Consider the following 22,565-nt stretch of genomic DNA (forward strand, 5'->3'; position numbering starts at 1 on the left):
GCTTTGTCCTGACAAAACCAATGGAAGGAGTTGAACACTTTTGTAAAACAATCTTAACGATTCTGGTCAAAGAAATTAGAAAGATTTTTGACAGTAGCAACATTCTGGTACCTGAAGCCAAAAGTAACATACCAACAATTGAGACTTTTGAATAAAAGGTATTGATAGAATACAGAAAAGTTAATTTCACAGACACGCTAAAAATGTTGACTTGCATAACAAAAAAAATGCATATAATTATCTTTTGATAACTTTATGCACGTGTGTTTAAGGTCCTTTTTATTAGCCTTAGTTGGAAAATGAACAAGTACTTTGGACAACACTCATTTCGGAGTATGTACTTTATTTGACAGTGTTTTAGATAGAATATCATAAACAAGATTTCTGTAAAAGTTAATTTATCCATAGTGGTGCATTTCATAAAAATAGTTGCTCACTTACAGTCTTTGTGACTAATAATACATGGAATCATATTTATAGAGATACTGTACAAGGTAAATTCATAGCTAACACTACACAGCAATATTTATCCAAAGGGTAAGTGACGTATCATGTTCATAGATAATTTGATTACAGATCGCATACAGCAATTACTGCACTTGTAAAAGCTGTGAACTGTACAAAATATAGTTTGCTTCTGCAATCATAATCCCAGTCTTCTAAAATCCGGGGGTAATACATGTACGTGCACGACAATACAGAAGCATCGCCCAAAACCTGATTTTACTATACCATTAATGGCAGAAATCAGATTATGGCTAGGCCAGAGGATAAAGCAGGTGAACCGTGTCACGTTCACAATAAGTAAACTTTCATATGAAAATCAATTGCGTTATTTTATTACTATGACACTATTCTTGTGCTTGGTTCACTGATGTGGCCCTAACGATTGGGTTGCTTTGATACAAGATTCAATTTAAATTAAATATTTTCACTTGTGTTACTCCTAGAGATGAGACCCTGGTATTACTTCAAACAACTTTAACCCCTGGGCTAGATCTTCATTCTATAAATTGAATATTTACAAAAGTTCAGCTTTACGTAGACTTCAATTCTTCAGTGCCTCATTCTTCAGTGCAGTTTTACTTAAGGCCAGACTCTAACAACTGATGTTCCCACAGGTACAAAGATTACTGATACAACATATATGACTGCAGCATACAGATGAAGCGAATCCTTCATACTTTAAACATTGTTTTCAACTAAAGCACCAATGTTATTCTTGATCTCTGAAGTTACGTTTACCAACATAAATGCACTGCACTGCTCCTTACAGTCTATTGGTTTGGCTCATTGGATGCTGTCACTGTCCCCATAATATAGCGGTAAAATGTCAGTTTACAGAAGGTTCAAAATACAGTTGGTTGCTCTCTTGAAAGTCTTTCATGACCAAACATATCATCGCCCCATTGAGTATTATTCCCATTATATTGTTAATGTAAATGCTTCCAGTTTATAAGGCTGAATAGCTTTTCAAATTAAGTTAGATAAATAACACGATAAGAAGAAATGTTGAATGTCCTGCATCTGTCCAAAAATTGGGAGAATAACAATATTAATACTTCATTTGCCCATGGTGGCAGCACCAGATTTCATTATACTGGGATACTTATCAGAACCAGGAATTTTCCATGGCCCAGGTGAGATAGTTGATTTTCGGGTTATAGTGTTATTACTTTGAATAGCAAGATTTGAATGTGTATGCTCCTCACTGGAGATCTTTTTAAGATCTCGTTTAAGGTCCTTGATGACCTGTTCTAAGGCATTTTCGTGGACGTTATCAACATCACCAGTATTAATTTGTAAGCCAAAATCTGCAGATTTCATCCTGTGTTTATGTGTTTTTAGCAATTTTCTCTCAGTGATATCGGCAACTTTATGATCCATTTTTATTCCAGGAGACCTTCCCCTCCGGGAAGCTGGGGACATGGATCTACCACGTTTGTGTTTCTCACTGCTTGTCTCATAAAACTTGCCCTCCCCTGTTTTAGTGTCTGTAAAATATTTCCTCCCAGTTGTCCTGTTTTCAGAGGTGGTCCTGCCACCATATGTCTTTTTACTATTTTCCTTAGAGAGCTTTGGAAGAATCTTCTTAGAATTTCGATGTTGCTTCAATTTTTCCGCTTTTCCTGGGCTCTCTGATCTGTCTCTTCTGCTCCTCCCATGGTGATTTGCAGAGTGCTCCCTTGCCTTGATATCATGATCTTTCTTGATGTCCCATAATGTCCCTGGGGCTAGCTGGTGAATGGAATCACAGGTTGGGGCAGAATGCGATAATGATGATGGTGGTATCAGATCATCAGCAATTATGGTTATTTCCGAGAGGCTTGGGGAGCCTGCACAGGAAGCATTCCGGCTGTGGTTGTCTGCTAAAACAATAACTTAAGAGAGTCAGTACAGGATTTATAGAAGATAGTTAGGGATGGAAAATAAATTCTGGGGTTGCCAGCAAGTTCACTCCCATGAGTAATGATAAGAAAAAGAAAACTTCCCAATAAATGACCTTGTAATGGAGCTAATTCTGGCCAAATATCAAATTACTGATGATTACTTTTGTTTCTTTCTTCTGAATTGTGCGTTTATGTTAATATTTTTAATTTGTAATCCTACAAGTTTAAATTGCCTCAAGTTTTCCAATAATCAAAGAAGATATTAAAAAGGGGTAATTAAATAAAAGTTTTAAAATAAATATATAGTTATTATCAACTTCAATTGTTATTTTAATATTTAGAATAGAATGTCCTGAAGTTGGGGTAGTTCTTATACTACAATAGTAAGGGCATTTAAGAATGCTTATGTAGGACTGAGAAGAGTTTCACGAATTGCCAACTTTCTATGAAATGCTTAATGACAGGAATAATAGGTGAAAACGCACTGCAATTTAAAAGCTTTAATTTCCTATATGTTGCACTGTATTATATGTTCTAAAGATTGTTGTCTTTGTTTCTACTTTGTATAATTTAAAACAAAACAACGCAGCATCTTTTATCAGCTGCAAAATTAGAAACAATGTTAAAAATGCATCAGTTCCCAATCTACAACATCTAATTTATTTCATTCTTTTCAGTTTTTGTTTCTAAAGATGCATTCCTTCAGTTAGCTTAGTGATCTTATGTACTGAAAATGTGTGTAATCACTACTCATTATTTACTCAATGCAATGGCAACAGCCTTGTTGAATTTTAAAACTATTTAAAGGATCAAAATTTCAAGGTTAATACTAGTGAATTCAAAACCTGGGCCAGCAAGGAGTGCACGCCACATGAGTTTAAAAAACTATTTTAGTCCATAGCCTTGCACTTAAACTAGAAAACAGTCTCTCTGGTCACCAGTTTGTGTCCTCCTTCAGTCCATACATATTAATGCTAAACATTTGCTATTAATACAACAAAGATAACAAATTATCACCTGCAGTTTGCTATTGTAACATTAACCAAATGTAGTAACTCATTTTTAAAAAAATAAATGCTTAAATTTTGCTGACATTGTCTATTGCTATCGCTTTTGATTTCTCCTTACTTTTACTGTTGACTTCTTGAACCTTAATTCTTGAAGTAGTTTCCTTACCATATGGTTCCAATCCATCTGCCTAGGGGCCCATCAAGCACTTGTTGCTGCAACTTTATGAGTTGCAGTCCCATGAATTTCTCTCTGATTTCCCACCAAGTGTGCCACTGGGAGTTCATCTTTTGAATCTTTTTCCTGTCCAACTCACCCCTGCCGGTCCTGATCTTGTGGACTCTGCCATCAACTCAGCTATTATCATCTGTTTCTGCACTTCCCTCAAGATTTTCTTTGACTTGTGAAACAGACCTTTGTCACCTAAGTTTATTGCAGCTGATGTCCACAATATATTTTTTTGTACTGATGGCATGGTCTTGTTGCAAACTTGGCTGACAGATAATGACACCATCCCTTAAATCAAGTTATCCTAACAGACTATATTTTCCACTACATGTCCTGCCCAGTGACATATTGTATATAGGTCCAAAATGATTAATACTTTACTGAGTGCACCACTTACAATGATGACATAATGGACAGGGGATATGTAGACTTACAAAGTAAAAGGATCTGACAGAACTGCGGTGCAACTACTGGCCTAATAATAACTGGGATGCAGTAGGAATGGACAGAGCTTACAAATAAAAATGGTAGCAAATAAGGTCAAAGGGGTAAAAACAGTTAAAGGAAAAATGTACGTAGCATTCAGATCACAATAAACGAATTAACGGTGTAAAGGAAGATTAACGGAGATGATCATATAGCCATTATGGTCTTGTAGTTACAAGGAGATCAAAGTTGGGAACCAACTATTTAGGGGTATATGACTTTTCAAAAGGATGGGCAGATAGGAAAAGATTGTGGCTACTTTTGTTGCCACATGACAGATCAAGTACAATAGTGAGGAACAATCTTGGATTAGATGATGCCAAATCTAGTACATGTGTGGAGGCAAGAAATAACTAAGGAAACTATACTGTACAACAGATAATAAATCAGGAGATAATGAGGACATGTAAAAATGCCTGAACATTAATCTTCAGTGACTTTATTCTTCATGTAGATTTGGAATATCAAATTGGTAGATGCTGCCATAAGAAAGAATTCAGATAGTGTATTTGGGATAGTTACCTGGAATAATATGTTGTGGATGCAACTAGGGATCAGGCTGTTCTTGATTTAGTATGTATAATGAGGTAGTTTTAATAAATGATCTCAGAGTGAAAGATCCCCAAGAGCGCAGTGACCACACAGCCATGATCTTATTGACAGCAAAGTAGACTCGATGGGCTAAATGGTCTGCTTCTGCTTATTTACCTCATGGCCTTTTGGCCAGTGTTATCCAAATCATGGAAAAGGTGATGAAAATCTTCATGGCGAATGTCTTGAACAGATAGCACAATGCCATACGGAACAGGAGAATCAATAGATATCCTCAAACATTTCTGAAAATGCCAAATACTTCCAACAACTCATTGTGACCAACCAAAATGACAGAAGGTCCATTTAGAAAGGCACTAACGCAGGACGACACTGACATTGCAAGCAACACCTGTCCAAACGTGACAGTCTATTGATTGTACATCGAACTTATCAATCATCTTTGATCCCATCAAATGGAGTAAAAGCAAGTAATCCCAGAAGGGCTGCTAAAGAGAAAATGATGAGTGTTGCCAAATTTGAATTTAAAGTGTATTTGCCATATTAAAAGTGATTCGTTCTGTTTTGCGTGTTCTTCAGCTAGGAAAGGACAGTTTTGCCCATGTACAGTACATTATTTCAACTTTTACATGCTTTTTCTAGGCAAAAAATTGCCCTCAGGTACCCAACTTTGACTTTAATATTAATTCCTATGGGAAACTGTGCTTCACATAAAGTTGCAATTTTCAGGAACATACTCCAACTTTCAGTCAGGCCTCCCAGACAAAATTTTGTTTCCTAAATAAGCCATTCCATAAAGAACACTGCAAAATTTAATTTTGCTCAATTTATATTTAGTTGATTAATTATTATCCCATGTCTAAAAGAGAGACAAGTTGATTCTTCTTTACTGATTTCAATGCTACAGTTGGAAGGGACAGACTTCTGAAAAGTCATGACAAGGAAATTATGGTGTTAGGAATACATATTCTGTACTTAAGGAAACTAGAAAAGATGAAATTATTTGGAAATTTTATTGATTGAACAAGATTATTTGATTTCTTGGAAGTGCACTCCGCAGTATGTGAGCTGTAGGGCACCTGCTAATTACTGAAGGTTAATGTTCGCTTAAGCCACTTGCAGTCTTTTGGGTGGAGTGACTTTGGAAAAGCAAGGAAACATATCTTTCAAAAACAGATGACATGGGAAATAAAAACAAAGTGCTGGAGAAACTCAGCAGTTCTGGCAGCATCTGAGAAGAAAAAAGACAAAGTTAACATTCCAAGTCCGATATGGCCCTCCTTCAGTTGCAAAGTCATATTGGACTTGATACGTTCACTCAATTTCTATTTTTCTTACGCTAATGGTGCAACTAGTGGAGTAGTAAGGCTTGATTATCAATACATTCCTCCTGTCAGTCATAATGGTAGGCTTGTTAAATGTCAATTAAGTCCTCCTCCCAATGAAGGGCTTAGAACATTGTCTAGTCATAAGAAATGCCTTATTTTGCCAGACAGATAAGCCCACAACAGCACCCTGATTATAGACATTGGCACCTGCTTGATGGGGCCACAAGGATATCTAAATTATGCAACACAGGAGCTGATGACGGCTGGACTACTATTGCCTAACCCAGTCTAGTATTTTCATCAGCATGAATCAACAACAGTAGTAGTATTTGCAATGATGTCAGGATTTCAGTGTCAATGGACTCAATGATTCTGCAAAGAAAGACCTACACAGTAAGCACCTCAAATTTAATTTGATGATACTCAGTGACCAGTAGTGGTGCCTGGTCTGTCCTTGAATCTATCATATACAGCACCTGAAAGGAGATGTTGGTTAATGTGCCAGAAAGAACTGGGTTATGAGAATGTTCAGGAGATCCAAGAGATATTAAGTTGCAAATCTGTGGTGTTCCTGAACTGGAACCGCTAACACTCAAAGGAAAGAACACAAGTATAAAGATAAGTGGAGGCTGATTTCCAACAAGAAAACTCAGAATCTAAAGAACAGATGTTGGGCAGAAAGAACACAAAGGACAGTGACTCATTGACAGCAAGATGGGAATGGATGCTTTAAAGAGGTTAACACCATCTAGTAAGTTTTATTAGACTTGGCATTGCATTATGAGTCAGGATTAATGACTGCAAAATAAAGAATTCCTAAGCAGCAGTGACTACAATGTGACAGAATTTTATACCCAGTTTGAAAGAGAAAAGAGTGAGTCCAAGACTAGCACTTAAACATAAACAAAATATGATGAGTCATGAAGGGTGAAATGAACTAGGATATTGAGCTGGGAAATACAGGAATAGAGAAGCACTGGCACACAGGGACATTTTATATTACTGAGAATAAATATAAATAAGTAAAACATCCAAGAGACCAGACCACCATCCCTGGTTTAATTAAGAATGCAAGGAAAGACATCAAATTTAAGGAAAAATACATATCATTGTGCAAGGATGAGTGGCAGATCAGATGATTGGTCAGAACATAAAAAAATGGCAGAGAATGACTAGAAGCTTAATCAGGTGAAGAAATAGCTAGAAATGTTAGAACAGGCAGCAAGATTTTCCACAGATATCCACAAGTTATTTAGGACATTGATACCTGGAATTAATGTTTTGAGGAAAGGTTGGAGAGAGTGGATTTATTTGGACTGAAGTTTAGCAGAGTGAGGAATGACTTGATTCAAGTATGTAAGATCCTAAATGGTTATGATAAAGGTACCATGGAAATTATACTTCCTCTTGTAGGTTAATCAAGAACTAGAGGGCACTGGCTGTGGGTCATGTGACTTTAGAATTCAATGTTTTAGAAGGCAATGGAAGCCAGGTCATCAAATATTGTTAAGGAGGAATTGATTAGATTTTTGTTAGGCAAGGGAATCAAAGGTTATTAAGGATAGATGGGAAGTGAAGTTCAAAACACTAACAGATCAGCTTATAGAATGGCAAAGCAGGCTCAAGGGGCTGAATGTCCTAATTCTGCTCCTAATTCATATGTTTGTATGTAGCACATATCCACCCTTGAGGAAACATCACTTAATACCTCCCTCCAGTTTTAAAAACAAGCATTCACAACTATTTACTGCTTTATGTTGCAAGGCCAAATTCAAATCCCCTGAAGAAGGGAGACTACTTGAAAGTTAACTCTGCTTTCTCTCTACAGATGCAGACAGGCTTACTGAGTTTCTCCAGTAAATTCTGATTTTGTCACGGTCCCTTTGATCTTGTTTGTTAACATGTTTATGGAAATGGCATTTTAAATTTTTTTTTCAGTTCACATCCACAATTGTACAAGCCTCATTAACACTCCCTAATAATTTATCAAAGAAATAAACCAAATTAGTCAAACATGACTTTCGTCAATCAAACAAATCTATGCAGGATTTCAATTACTAATCTATATTTTCTAATTGAACATTTGGACTTTGGTTATTATACCTAATAGTTACTCCATCACTGCCGTCAAACAAACGGGCCATTAATCTCGGAGTTTGTTCGTTTCCCATTTTTGTAAAAGGGCTGGAATACTGTCCTCTCGCACCAGTACCATATCGAAGGAGCAATTGACAATTGTGGCCATAGTCTTGTAATTTCTACTCTCACTTTCCTCAGCAACCTAAATACATTCCACCTAGACAAGGTAACCTTTCTACTTTTGGGGACTGTGAATGTTCAAATAACTCCTCTTTCTGTTTTAGTCCAATTGAATTTCTCTACCATCCCAGTTACCTTGACGTTGCCAGCACCTGTTATTTTAAAAAAGTTAGATTAAAATACTTATGAACTGAGCCATGCCCTATGCCTCCAAAGGATGATGTTTTTTTTTGGTTCCTATTCAACCCATACCTTTCTTTGTTTTTGCTACTTATGTATTTATAGAAAGAAGTGTGGATGAAGGGATCGCAATAGATACTGTCAATATGGATTTTAAGAAAGCACTTGACAAAGTGCCATTAAAATGCTGGTGAATAAAACTGAGGCTTATGAAAACGAAGTGTCAGCACCAACTTGGATTTAAAAATTGCCTCAGAACAGAAAATCGCAATTCATGATAAAAAATTGATTTTTTCAGACTGGAAGACAGTAGGTATGGTGCATGCCAGTGGCCTTTTTTTTCGCTTATATAAATGACTTGGATATTGCAATTCAGAATGAATTCTCAAAACCCTTCCACGCTTACAAATGGTGAAGGTAAAACCAATCGACTGCTACAGGACATAGGTAGGCTAGTAAAACAGGTAAGCAAGTGGCAAATGGAATTACGATGGTTGAGTGTGAGGTAATACATTTTGCAGAAAAAAGAACTGGATATACAGACTTAATCACACAGTTCTTAAGTGTGTGCAGGGACAGAGAGTCTTGAGGTCAATATGCATAGATCTATGATGTGGCAAATTATTTTTAGAGAATAGTTGGCAAATCATATAGAATTCTTCTTTCATAAACAGAGATATGGATGCAGCAAGAACATTAATTTACAGTTGGTAACACAGAATTTAATATTGCTGAAAAGCAAACATGCTTCCAAAGTTTTTTGTCAGGTATTCAATGGCCATCTCCAAAATCTTGCAGAATGACCAGTCAGTCTAGGTAGCTAGCGTTAGCAGCTGTTTGATTTTTGGAATATAAGTTTATTTTAAAAACCTGGTAACACTGAAAAATGGAAAGACATTGTCAGGTTGATATTAATGGAATGTGACTTATTTTTACTGTAGTTTTGAACCTTGTTTCAAAGCATACTTTGCAGCATCAATACACAGAATAAAATTTTAATTTCAAATTATTGTCGAGGAATTCAAAGTGGAGATTTTTTTTGTACATCACGGAAAGACAGACATTTGATAATGCTTTGAACAGTTAACAACTCTAAGAAATTTAAGCCATTAAGTTTATTAAATACAGTAAGCAAATTAGCAGATACTATTTAATTCTAGTTATAGACCTTTAAATTACAGTCGCTGTTAATGCTTGATGTCAAGTACTCATGTTAGTATACTGTTTCACAGACAAAGACCATATGCAGCTTATCTATAGAATGCATTAATTTATAATTAAGTGAAATTATTCTATCTGAAATTTCAAGAATACGCATGCAGAATTACAAACCGTGTCTTTAGGGTGGCCCAATAGGAAGAAATATGGGGACCCATGCTTGTCACTTTTCATGCACATGGAGAGACTGGAAGGTACCATTCCTAAAGGAAGGGGAGGAACAGCCTAGGACCAATCATTAGAATTAACAGAACCAGTGGCAGATATTAACACAATGGTTAGCACAATGTTATTTAGTTAGCTGTTTAGCATAGTAAATTCAAAAACTTAAAACAGGCCAAAATTAAGTTAAAAGAAACATCATGCAAGAAGTTAAGTGATTAGAAAGACATTAAAAAGTACATTGAGTCCTAGTAACTAGCTGTAACTTTTTTAAAGCTATGTATGCTTGTAACTGAAATGCTAACATCAATTGGCAACCAGCTATCAATAGAATTTAACATTTAATATTATAATGACATTTCAAATAACTTTTATTTTGACTGTTTCCTGTACCAATGTTTTGAAGCTTGATGATCCAAGTCTTACTAGAGAAAGGGAGAAAAGCTAGTTTGATTAACAAACCTTCTGTTGAACAAAAAAAAAGAGGGCAATACATTTGTGGTCAATTGTGCTAAGTGAACAGAAATTGATGGAGCTTGCAATCAAGTTGCTGTGCCAAAATTCAATCAGTTACACAACATTGTTTAAGTGTTAGTCAGCAGCCTCTTAAAGTTAAAGATTTGTCATAAATTAGTAGCTAGTTGCCAATTTTAACACATTGGTCTAGAACCTGAAAAGGTTGTTGTAATTTGGCTTTATTCTTTATTTGCTGCATAGAAAATGAACTGATCTAGAATATGAAACCCACCATATTCGGGCACTTGACCTGTCCCACGTTTAAGGAGCAGACGGACTCTTTTCCCTCCAGATTTGATCAGATCTATTGCTCTGGCATGAGTCATTTCTCTGGTGTTCTCTCCATTAATTTCAATGATATGATCCCCAACCTATTAAGAATAAAAATAAAAATCAGGTGAAAATACAATGGATAAGGTGATTTTCAAAAACAAAACTGGGATGTATGGAAAAGCCCTTGAAAGGTGGAGCTTATGATGATTGATATGGTGGTGACAAATGAGAGCAGTCAGGGGAAGGGGACAGTTGAAGTTAGGATGTTATGTAATGACGTCTGCTGCAATATTGCCAGCCAGAGTTGGTAACTATTAAGATACTCAATTACTGAAGACATCTAAAAGAAACAATATGCAATGTGCTTGATAAATAAAATAGGGAGTCTTTCAAATATTATTTGAAACTAACTAAAGATCCAACAGCTTTAGGCAAAAAATTTCAACTTAATGAAAAGCCAAGACTCTTGCCTGAAAAGACAGGTTTCAATAGGTAGCCTCTGCAGAAATTCCACCTGTCAAGTCTTTACCTCTTACTAAGAGCCAGCAATGTCCCTGTTGATCATCGCAGCAGTTTACATCAGCAGATGCATACATGCAGAGGAAATACACAGCACAGAACATCCTACTGAATAGCTCACCAAATTGGGGATCAAATAAAATTCCGAGTAACCACAGAGCACCTTTATCACAGCTCAAATCTCTGTGCATTGTTTCTAATTGACATAGCTCCAGCTCCTTGGTCAGTTTTCACTCGCTCACGCACCATTGATGTAGTTTTCTGGGGTAGCCCAAAACATCCAGTGATAGATTAATTCAAACTCAGACAGGGCCATATATGATATAAATGAAAGGGCCATCTTTCGCTTTTCTACTCTTCTTTGATCATGGCCCTTTTTTGACTTTCCATGGGCCTAACATTTCCTCTGATTGGACTGAGCCCCTCAGATGAACTGCCTATCGAAGGCTTTTGGCGCAGGCTCATTGATTGGTCAATTTCTGGATATCAGCCTGACCTTTTCAAGATAAACGACCACTGGAAATGAAACGGACCATGAAGGTCAGGTTAAAGGAGATGGGGTTAATGGAGTTGAAAACACAGATATTTGAACAATCTAGAGAAATACGTCAGGTTACTGGAATGTTTCGTGAAAAACTGGAAATGTCCAGACAAAACCAGATGTCTTGTAACCTTAACAATGAAGAACTAAGTGGGTGGCACGGTGGCTCAGTGAGCAGTCTCACAGTGCCATGGACCCAGGTTTGATTCCAGCCTCAGGCAACTGTCTGTGTGGAGTTTGCACATTCTCCCCATGTCTGCGTGGGTTTTCTCTGGGTGCTCTGATCTCCTCCCACAGTCCAAAGATGTGCAGGCTAGTTGGGTGGATTGGCCATGCTAAATTGCCGTAGTGCTCAGGGGTGTGTGGGGGGATATATAAGGGGGATGGGTCTGGGTGGGATGCTCCAAGGGACAGTGTGGACCTGTTTCCACGCTGTAGGAAATCTAATCTAAAGAATACCTATCAAGATGGTCGCTGCCTATGGAGAGTGCCCCAAGATATTGAGGAATTCTGGCCAAGACAGGATTGAGCTTGAGCTGCCAGGTGCTTGAATGGACTTCCATGTCAGAACCTATCGCCATCTAGTTTCTCTCCCCTGCCTGGTAAAATAGCAAACTACATACAAATGAGGTGAGTTTAGGTGGAAATGAAAAGTCAACACATGCAAATGGCCTCTCACTGCTCATCATTAAAACCCTGGGTGGAAAATCAGACTTTGTTCTCCTGTGTCAAGATTCACATTTTTCTCAGCTCACCTTTTTTTTAAACCAAATCACTTGGCCTTGCCCACATCATTTAGGGACTGGTAGAATTTGATCATTAGCTATTTCTTTCCTCTTAGATGCTGCCAGACTTTCTGAACATTTCCAGTTTTTATTTCAAATTTCAAGCACCTCAAGGATTGTGCTTAACATGAAGTTATTGTTGTTTCCATATCTTCACACTTTTCCCTCAGAGAATATAATGAAGCACTGGTAGGCTTTGCTGGCTGATTAATTTGACTGCCCACTACATCAAAAGTATGTTTTGAAATTTCAGTTCATTAACATGTGCTTTATAGACAAAATATTTTTGAAGTGTGATCACTTTGCAGATGATACAAAGATAGGTAGAGGGACAGGTAGTATTGAGGATGCAGGGAGGCTGCAGAAGGATTTGGACAGGTTAGGAGAGTGGGCAAAGAAGTGGCAGATGGAGTACAACATGAGAATGTGAGAGGTCATGCACTTTGATAAGAAAAATAAAGGCATGGGCTATTTTCTAAATGGGGAGAAAATTTAGAAGGCTGAAATGCAACCAGACTTGGGAGTTCTAGTCCAGGATTCCCTCAAGGTAAACTTGCAGGTTGAGTCAGTAGTTAGGAAGGCAAATGCAACTTTGGTATTTATTTTGAGAGGACTTGAATATAAAAGCAGGAATGAACTTCTGAGGCTCTACAAGGCCTTGGTCAGGCCAAATTTGGAGTACTGTGTGTAGTTTTGGGCCCCACATCTCAGAAAGAAGTACTGGCCCTTGAGCGGGTTCAGAGGAGGTTCACGAGATTGGTGCCAGGAATGAAAGCTTAACATACCAGGAATGTTTGAGGACTCTGGATCTATATTCAATGGATTTTAGAAGGATGACTGGGGTGCGAGAGGGGGGTTTGGATCTAATTGAAAATTACAGAATACTGAATGGCCTGGACAGAGTGGATGTTGGCAAGATGTTTCCATTGGTAGGACAGACTAGGACCCAAGAGCACAGCCTTAGAGTAAGGGGAAGACCTTTTAAAACAGAGATAAGGAGAAACCTCTTTAGCCAGAGAATGGTGAATCTATTGAATTCACTGCCATAGAAGGCTGTAGAGGCCAGGTCATTGAATATATTTAAGATGGAGACAGGTAGGTTCATAGGTTCTCGGGTCTAAACCTGAGACCTTATCCTTGTAGGGCCTCCCAGCCATCCATCTCCTCTAACCTTATACACCAGGGACAAATCAAGGTAAGCTTCTCTTTTTTTAACTTTCTGTTTAGGGGATTAGCAGGGATGGCAGTGCAGGTAGAGGAATGTTCCTCCTGCATGATGTATGAGGTGAGGGACACCATTAGTGTCCCATCCAAATATGTCTGCAGGAAGTGCACCCAACTCTTGCTCCTCTAAGACCGCGTTAGGGAACTGGAGCGGGAGGTGGATGAACTTCGGATCATTCGGGAGGCAGAGTCAGTTATAGACAAGAGTTACAGGGAAGTTGTTACTCCTAAGAGTGAAGAAAGCTGGGTAACTGTTAGAAGGGGGAAAAAGCAGTCAGTGCAGGGATCCCCTGTGGTCGTTCCCCTGAAAAACAAGTATACTGTTTTGGATACTGTTGGGGGGGACGACTTACCGGGGCATGCAGTAGGGTGCAGGTCTCTGGCACAGATTCTGTTCCTCTTGCACAGAAGGGAAGGGCGGATAGGAAGAGTGATAGTCATTGGGGACTCTAGAGTTAGAGGGACTGATAGAAGGTTTGCCGGGAATGAAAGAGACTCACGGTTGGTGTATTGCCTCCCAGGTGCCAGGGTCCGTGATGTCTCGAATCGTGTCTTTGAGGTCCTGAAGGGAGAGGGAGATCAGCCCCAAGTCGTGGTCCACATAGACACCAACGACATAGGTAGAAAGAGGGATAGGGATGTCAGGCAGGTTTTCAGGGAGCTAGGGTGGAAGCTGAGAGCTAGAACAAACAGAGTGGTTATCTCTGGTTTGTTACCTGTGCCACGTGATAGCGAGGCAAAGAACAGGGAGAGATTTCAGCTGAACACGTGGCTGCAGGGATGGTGCAGGAGGGTGGGCTTCAGGTATATGGACAATTGGGGCTCATTCTGGGGAAGGTGGGACCTCTACAAACAGGACGGTCTCCACTTGAACCAGAGGGGCACTAATATCCTGGGTGGGAAATTCGCTAGTGCTATTCGGGTAGATTTAAACTAGCTCAGAAGGGGGACGGGAAACTGAGGTGTAGTCCTAGTACACAGGAGGATGAGCATAGGGAGGACATGGACAGGACCTCACTGTCACAGGAGTGTGCTGGCAGACAGCAAGCTGGGTTGAAGTGTGTCTACTTTAATGCCAAGAGTATCCGGAATAAGGCAGGTGAGCTTGTAGCTTGGATAGGTACTTGGGACTTTGATGTGGTGGCCATTTCGGAGACATGGATAGAGCAGGGTCAGGAATGGATGTTGCAGGTTCCAGGGTTTAGATCTTTCATTAAGGTCAGGGAAGGTGGTAAAAGAGGGGGAGGTGTGGCTTTGTTAGTCAAGGACAGTATAATGGTGGCTGAAAGAACTTTTGATGAGGACTCGTCCACTGAGGTGGTATGGGCTGAGGTCAGAAACAGGAGGGGAGAGGTAACACTGCTGGGAGTTTTTTATAGGCCCCCGCAAAGTTCCAGGGATGTGGAGGAGAGGATCGGCAAAACTATTCTGGGCAGGAATGAAAGGAATAGGGAGACTTTATGGGAGACTTTAACTTTCCTAATATTGAGTAGAATTGCTATAATTCTAGTACGTCGGAAGGATCAGTTTTTGTCCAATGTGTTTAGGAGGGTTTCCTGACTCAGTATGTTGAAGGGCCATCAAGAGTGGAGGCCACACTGGATCTGGTACTTGGTAATGAACCAGGCCAGGTTTTTGATTTGGTGGAAGGTGAGCACTTTGGAGAAAGTGACCATAATTTGGTCATGTTTACTGTAGCAATGGAAAGGGATAGGAACATGTCCCAGGGCAAGACCTACAGGTGGGGGAAGGACAATTATAATGCGATTAGGCAAGACTTAGGAGGCATAGAATGGGTTAGCAAAATGCAGGGGATGGGGACAACAGAAATGTGGAGCTGGTTTAAGGAACAGATATTGTGTGTCCTTGATAGGTATGTCCCTGTCAGGCAGGCAGGAAGCGATAAGGTAAGGGAACCGTGGTTTCAGAAAGAAATTGTATCTCTTGTTAAGCAGAAGAGGGAGGCTTATGTGACGATGAGACGAGATGGTTCAGACGAGGTGATGGAGTGTTACAGATTAGCTAGGAAGGAGAGGTAGGAAGAGCAAGGAGGGGACATGAGCAGACACTGGCAGGTAGAATAAAGGAGAACCCTAAAGCTTTCTATAGGGATGTGAGGAATAAGAGGATGACTAGGGTAGGAATAGGGTCAGTCAAAGACAGAAGTGGGAAGTTGTGTGTGGAGATTGGAGAGGTGCTAAATGATTATTTCTCATCTGTTTTCACTGAGGAACAGGAGAATATTGTAGAGGAGATGACTGAGTTACGGGCTACTAGAATTGAAAAGATTAAGGTTAGTAAGGAGGAGGTGTTATCAATTCTAGAAGGTGTGAAGGTAGATAAATCCCGTGGGCCAGATGGAATTTTTCCAAGGATTGTCTGGGGAGATAGGCAGGAGGTGGCAGAGCCTTTGGCGTTGATCTTTGAGGCCTTGTTGTCTACAGGTTTAGTACCAGAGGACTGGAGGATTGCAAATGTTGTGGCCTTGTTCAAGAAGGGCAGTATGGATGACCCAGGTAATTATTGACCTGTGAGCCTTACGTCTGTTGTAGGAAAGATCTTGGAAAGGATTATAAGAGATAGGATTTCTAATCATCTAGCAAGCAACAACTTGATTGGAGATAGTCAGCATGGATTCGTCAAGGGCAGGTCGTGTCTCACAAACCTCATTGAGTTTTTTGAGAAGGTGTCCAAGCATGCGGATGAGGGTAGGGCAGTTGACGTGGTGTACATGGACTTCAGTAAAGCCTTTGATAAGGTTCCACATGGTAGGCTATTGGAGAAAATACAGAGGTACGGGATTGAGGGAGATTTAGCAGTTTGGATTAGAAACTGGCTTTCTGTAAGAAGGCAACGAGTGGTGGCTGATGGAAAATATTCAGCCTGGAGTCCGGTCACTAGTGGTGAGCCTCAAGGATCTGTTTTGGGACCACTGCTGTTCGCCATTTTTATAAATGACTTGGACGCAGGCATTGATGGATGGGTTAGTAAGTTTGCAGATGACACTAAAGTCAGTGGAGTGGTGGACAGTGTGGAAGAATGTTGCAGGTTGCAGGGAGACTTGGATAAACTGCAGAATTGGGCTGAAAGGTGGCAAATGGAATTTAATATGGTTAAATGTGAGGTGAGGGCCAAAGGGCCTACTCTGCGCTATATTGTTCTATGTTCTATGACTGTCAAGGGATCAAGGGTTAAAGAAGAGAAAGCAGGAGAATGGGGTTGAGAAATTTATCAGCCATGACTGAATGGCAGATCAGAGTTGATGGGCTGAATGTGCCTGTGTCTTATGGTTTGTCCTGGAGGAAACACGCAAGGGCCCACAGTAATGTGATACTTGTGGGAATGAGGGCTCACATACTTCGATGCCCAAGTCTGCATGTGGGATCACCAGATGATGAGTTAAACAACTTCCTGCCGATCATATATGGACTAAAGTGAGCTTATCATCAGGACAGTTGGTCATTTGTGTTTGTGAATTTGTGTTTACAACTTTGCCTGAGTGTTTAAGATTACATTATTACTGACTTAAGAGTATTAGGAAAAAAATAAGAAGAACTCTGCATTTTGCCAGCTCCATGTAGTACTATAATTTAGCAGTGAATGTAGAACATACAACATTACAGCACAGTACAGGCCCTTCAGCCTTGATGTTGTGCCGACCTGTCATACCAATCTGAAGCCCATCTAACCTACACTATTCCATGTACGTCCATATGCTTATCCAATGACGACTTAAATGTACCTAAAGTTGGCGAATCTACTACCGTTGCAGGCAAAGCGTTCCATTCCCTTACTACTCTCTGAGTAAAGAAACTACCTCTGACATCTGTCCTATATCTTTCACCCCTCAATTTAAAGCTATGCCCCCTCGTGCTCGTCGTCACCATCCTAGGAAAAAGGCTCTCCCTATCCACCCTATCTAACCCTCTGATTATCTTATATGTCTCAATTAAGTCATCTCTCAACCTTCTTCTCTCTAACGAAAACAGCCTCAAGTCCCTCAGCCTTTCCTCGTAAGACCTTCCCTCCATACATAATAAATCTCCTCTGCACCCTTTCCAAAGCTTCCACATCCTTCTTATAATGCGGTGATCAGAACTGTACGCAATACTCCAAGTGCAGCTGCACCAGAGTTTTGTACAGCTGCAGCATAATCTCATGGTTCCGGAACTCGATCCCTCTATTGATAAAAGCTAAAACACTGTATGCCTTCTTAACAGCCCTGTCAACCTGGGTGGCAACTTTCAAGGATCTGTGTACATGGACACCGAGATCTCTCTGCTCATCTACACTACCAAGAATCTTACTATTAGCCCAGTACTTTGCATTCTGGTTACTCCTACCAAAGTGCATCACCTCACACTTGTCCACATTAAACTTCACTTGCCACCTCTCAGTCCAGCTTTGCAGCTTATCTATGTCTCTCTGTAACCTACAGCATCCTTCGTCACTATCCACAACTCCACCGACCTTCGAGTCGTCTGCAAATTTACTAACCCACCCTTCTACGCCCTTATCCAGGTTGTTTATGAAAATGACAAACAGCAGTGGACCCAACACCGACCCTTGCAGTACACCACTAGTAACTGGACTCCAGGATGAACATTTCCCATCAACTACCACCCTCTGTCTTCTTTCAGCAAGCCAATTTCCGATCCAAACTGCTATATCTCCCACAATCCCATTCCTCCACATTTTGTACAATAGCCTACTGTGGGGAACCTTATCGAACGCCTTGCTGAAATCCATATACACCACATCAACCGGTTTACTCTCATCTACCTGTTTGGTCACCTTCTCATAGAACTCAATAAGGTTTGTGAGGCATGATCTGCCCTTCACAAAACCGTGCTGACTATCCCTAATCAATTTATTCTTTTCTAGATGATTATAAATCCTACCTCTTATAACTTTTTCCAACACTTTACCAACAACTGAAGTAAGGCTCACTGGTCTACAATTACCAGGGTTGTCTCTACTCCCCTTCTTGAACAGGGGAACCACATTTGCTATCCTCCAGTCACCTGGCACTATTCCTGTAGACAATGACGAGTTAAAGATCAATGCCAAAGGCTCGGCAATATCCTCCCTGGCTTCCCAGAGGATCCTAGGATAAATCCCATCCGGCCCAGTGGACTTATCTATTTTCACACTCTGTAGGATTTCTAATACCTCTTCCTTGTGAACCTCAATCCCACCTAATCTAGTAGCCTGTATCTCAGTATTCTCCTTGACAACATTGTCGTTTTTTAGAGTGAATACTGTCAAAAAATATTCATTTAGTGCTTCCCCTATCTCCTCTGACGCCACACACAATCTACCACTACTATCCTTGATTGGCCCTAATCTTACTCTCGTCATTCTTTTATTCCTTAAATACCTATAGAAAGCCTTAGGGTTTACCCTGATCCTATCCACCAACAACTTCTCATGTCTCCTCCTGGGTCTTCTGAGCTCGCTCTTTAGGTCTTTCCTGGCTACCTTGTAACCCTCAAGTGCCCTGAGCCTTCACATCTCATCCTAACATAAGTCTTCTTCTTCCTCTTGACCAGAGATTCCACTTCCTTCGTAAACCATGGCTCCCACGCTCTACAGCTTCCTCCTTGCCTGACAGGTACATACTTATCTAGGACACTCAGGAGCTTTTCCTTGAATAAGCTCCACATTTCTAATGTGCCCATCCCCTGCAGTTTCCTTCCCCATCCTATGTACCCTAAATCTTGCCTAATCTCATCGTAATTGCCTTTCCCCCAGCTATAACTCTTGCCCAGTGGTATACACCTATCCCTTTCCATCACTAAAGTAAACATAACAGAATTGTGATCGCTATCATCGAAGTGCTCACCTACTTCCAAATCTAACACCTAGCTGGGCTCATACCCAGTACCAAATCTAATGTGGCTTCGCCCCTTATTGGCCTGTCTACATACTGTGCCTGGAAGCCCTCCTGCACACACTGGACAAAAACTGACCCATCTATAGTACTCGAACTATAATGTTCCCAGTCAATATTTGGAAAGTTGAAGTCCCCCATGACAACTACCCTGTCTCTCTCACTCCTATCGAGAATCATCTTTGCTATCCTTTCTTCTACATATCTGGAACTATTCGGAGGCCTATAGAAAACTCCCAACAGGGTGACCTCTTCTTTCCTGTTTCTAACCTCAGCCCATACTACCTCAGTTGACGAGTCCCCAAACATCCTTTCTGCAACTGTAATACTGTCCTTAACCAACAATGCCACACCTCCCCCCCCTTTTACCATCTTCTCTGTCCTTACTGAAACATCTAAATCCCGGAACCTGCAACAACCATTCCTGTCCCTGCTCTATCCATCTCTCCGAAATTAAAGGCAGAATTAGTATAAGAATTGAGAGCTGTATTCAGAACTGGAATTGTGAAGTTTTACTTATTTGAACGCACAAACTGTATTATGAAATGTAGTGGTTCATTGTTGATCTGACTCTGTATGGTTAACATGTGTTAGACTTACTCTGGTGATTAAAGTAATATGATGGGCCAGAACGGTAATATAATACCAACAAGCTCATATGTTTTGTTGGTGTTCATAAAGGGATAAATGTTGCTCAGAACACCAGGATGGTCTCCTAAGCTCTTTTTTGAAATAGTCCCATGGTATCTGTCCTATCCACTTAAAGCAGCAGATCTGGCCTCAGTTTAATATTTTACCCAAAAAGAAAGCACCTCTGATCGTGCAGCATTCCATTAGCATGCCTGATGTTACAACCTACATTTTATGTTTTGGTCTCTCGAGTGGAATTTGGATCCACAATCTTCTGTCTCAGATGTGAGAAAGCTATTAACTAATCTATCTCCACAGAACTAATATGGCCAAAGTCACCTTTCTCACCTGTGATTATGCAGCGATAATATGTAGGGTATTCTGTCAAGTAAAACAGCGCTTATAGTGGAAATCTGTTTTCATCAACTTTCACCCTGTAAACTGTAATAGGTATTAAAAGATACATTATCGGGATAATTTAAGTGACAAGTTTGCAACTAACAGTAATAACTGTCAGAATATTTCAGATATCACCAGGAACAACCTGCATGATTCATTTTGACTTGCTGAGGAACAGTGTCTGGAATTAAACATGCTGAACTAAAGCTAATTTATATATACGGATAATATGATTCCAGCATGATACATACTGGCTGTACGGAAAAGTTGCTTTCTGTAAGTAATCAAACATTTGTATCTTGTACCTCATCCAGACTTGGAGAATAAGGTCAGGGTCTGACCAAAAAGAATTGCGTGTGGGGCACGCAGGGCTCTATTACAATTTTTAATTAGATAGATTGTTGTGTTATAACTACTTCAAGTATAAACAGTTATAACAGTTATAAACAATATAGCCCATAATCTAAAATCCAATTTTGTACAAAAGAATATATTGAACATACAGAATAATATTCTTTATATTGATCAATTGTAAGAACTTCCTACATTGTTTTCAACCATCGAAATTACATAAAATGGCCCCTGCATTGCAGATTGAATAAATAATTAAAAGACAGACAGGGAGTTGATATGTTATACGAGGGCTATTAAGTACACATAAATGAATGTAACAACATACTTTTACCTTTTTCTTTGAAATTTTCATGTGGCTGACTGAATTTGACAGATTAACACGTACAATTCCATGGGGTCTCTGCTAATTGGAGGTATTATTTAGTATGCCTGGCAACCCCAAACCTCTTCTAATTGATCTTGCATTAAGCAGCTGAAAATCAAAGTGGTGTAAATAGCAGAATTAAACCTGTTGCCTTTGTATATCTCTTGTAGGAATGAATCTATGAACACAATTATAATGGAATTTCTGTTTCTGAGTTAGAATGGGCAGAGTTTAAATCCCACCTTGAATTGAGAATGGATTAAGTGAGACAATCAGAGAAATCTTTGAACATTGTAGGTATGGGCATGGACGTCAGTCATCATAAGTTGAGACAGTCCTGATACTATGCTTGGCCAACCTCCCTATATGATGGTAATGGTCATGGAAGAATCATTCATATCAGCCTGCACATCCTTCTAGCATATTGCACTATTCTAAATGGGGTGCTTGTAAAGTTATAAAAACAAACAGTCTCCAAGACAAATTTCAATTTTTTCAAAACACTTCCCATTTATAAAATAAAAACTGTTTGAAACAGAAGGAGGGAACACATTGACATCCTAACATAAGAAATTACAAGCTGGAAGATGAAAACTTGGTGTGATCAAAGTAGACAAATGAATAAAATTAATCAGTGTATCATTAAACATGCTCGGGTCTTGTACAAATGCTATCTTTATTTACAATCCCAGTTTCAAGTCAATTGCTGTTAATGAATTTTATTTTTTCATATCAACAATTCTTACGTCCCCTGGATGGAATTTCTAATTTAGTTTAAATGTTTGCCAAATTATACCTGTATTAGCTCATATCTGCAAGGGAGCCTGCATGAATCAGACAGTAGAATAATGGCTTCTTCTGCTTTGCCATTTCCCCCTTTTTCCTTGCCTAAAGGTATTGTTGAATATTGGTATTGCCAAAGCTCCTCATACCACACCATCTGGACAAATGCAGGAATACTAAATTCAAGTGATCACACCAATTCATACTACAGGAGAAAATAGTGCTGACTCAGCATAGTCTATATTCAATAATTCCATGTTTACAAAATCCAAAATATTTTCAAAAGCTAATGCAAATTTTGCTTAGTGAGATTTGACCAAAGACATTTAGAACAAAGCTTCTGCAACCGGGGCACTCTCTGGTATCATGCCCACTAAGAAATGAAGAGGGATCCTAGTTTTTTTTATATTTTGAGCATTTACTCTCCTTTAACTTTTAAAATGGACTCTTGCTCGATTTAAAATGGCTGTTAT

General features: G+C 39.5%; 1 protein-coding gene across 16 annotated transcripts in view; it reads right to left on the minus strand.

The window, feature by feature from the left end:
• Nucleotides 1–326: 326 nt before the first annotated feature.
• Nucleotides 327–22,565, minus strand: part of LOC125463094 (membrane-associated guanylate kinase, WW and PDZ domain-containing protein 2) — a 545,354-nt gene continuing 523,115 nt past the window's right edge. For 9 of the 16 annotated variants that reach the window (XM_059654586.1, XM_059654588.1, XM_059654587.1 and 6 more), the window contains 2 exons: nt 10,560–10,698; nt 327–2,369 (listed from right to left, as the gene is read on the minus strand). In XM_059654586.1, coding sequence (XP_059510569.1) covers nt 1,564–2,369; nt 10,560–10,698 — 945 coding nt within the window. In that variant the 3' untranslated portion in view covers nt 327–1,563. Of the gene's footprint in view, nt 2,370–9,763; nt 9,875–10,559; nt 10,699–21,276; nt 21,418–22,565 lie in introns of those variants that run through there. The other 7 variants (XM_059654594.1, XM_059654598.1, XM_059654599.1 and 4 more) reach the window with 5 other exon arrangements.

Source organism: Stegostoma tigrinum, chromosome 25 (assembly GCF_030684315.1).
Source record: "Stegostoma tigrinum isolate sSteTig4 chromosome 25, sSteTig4.hap1, whole genome shotgun sequence".
NCBI lineage: Eukaryota > Metazoa > Chordata > Chondrichthyes > Orectolobiformes > Stegostomatidae > Stegostoma > Stegostoma tigrinum.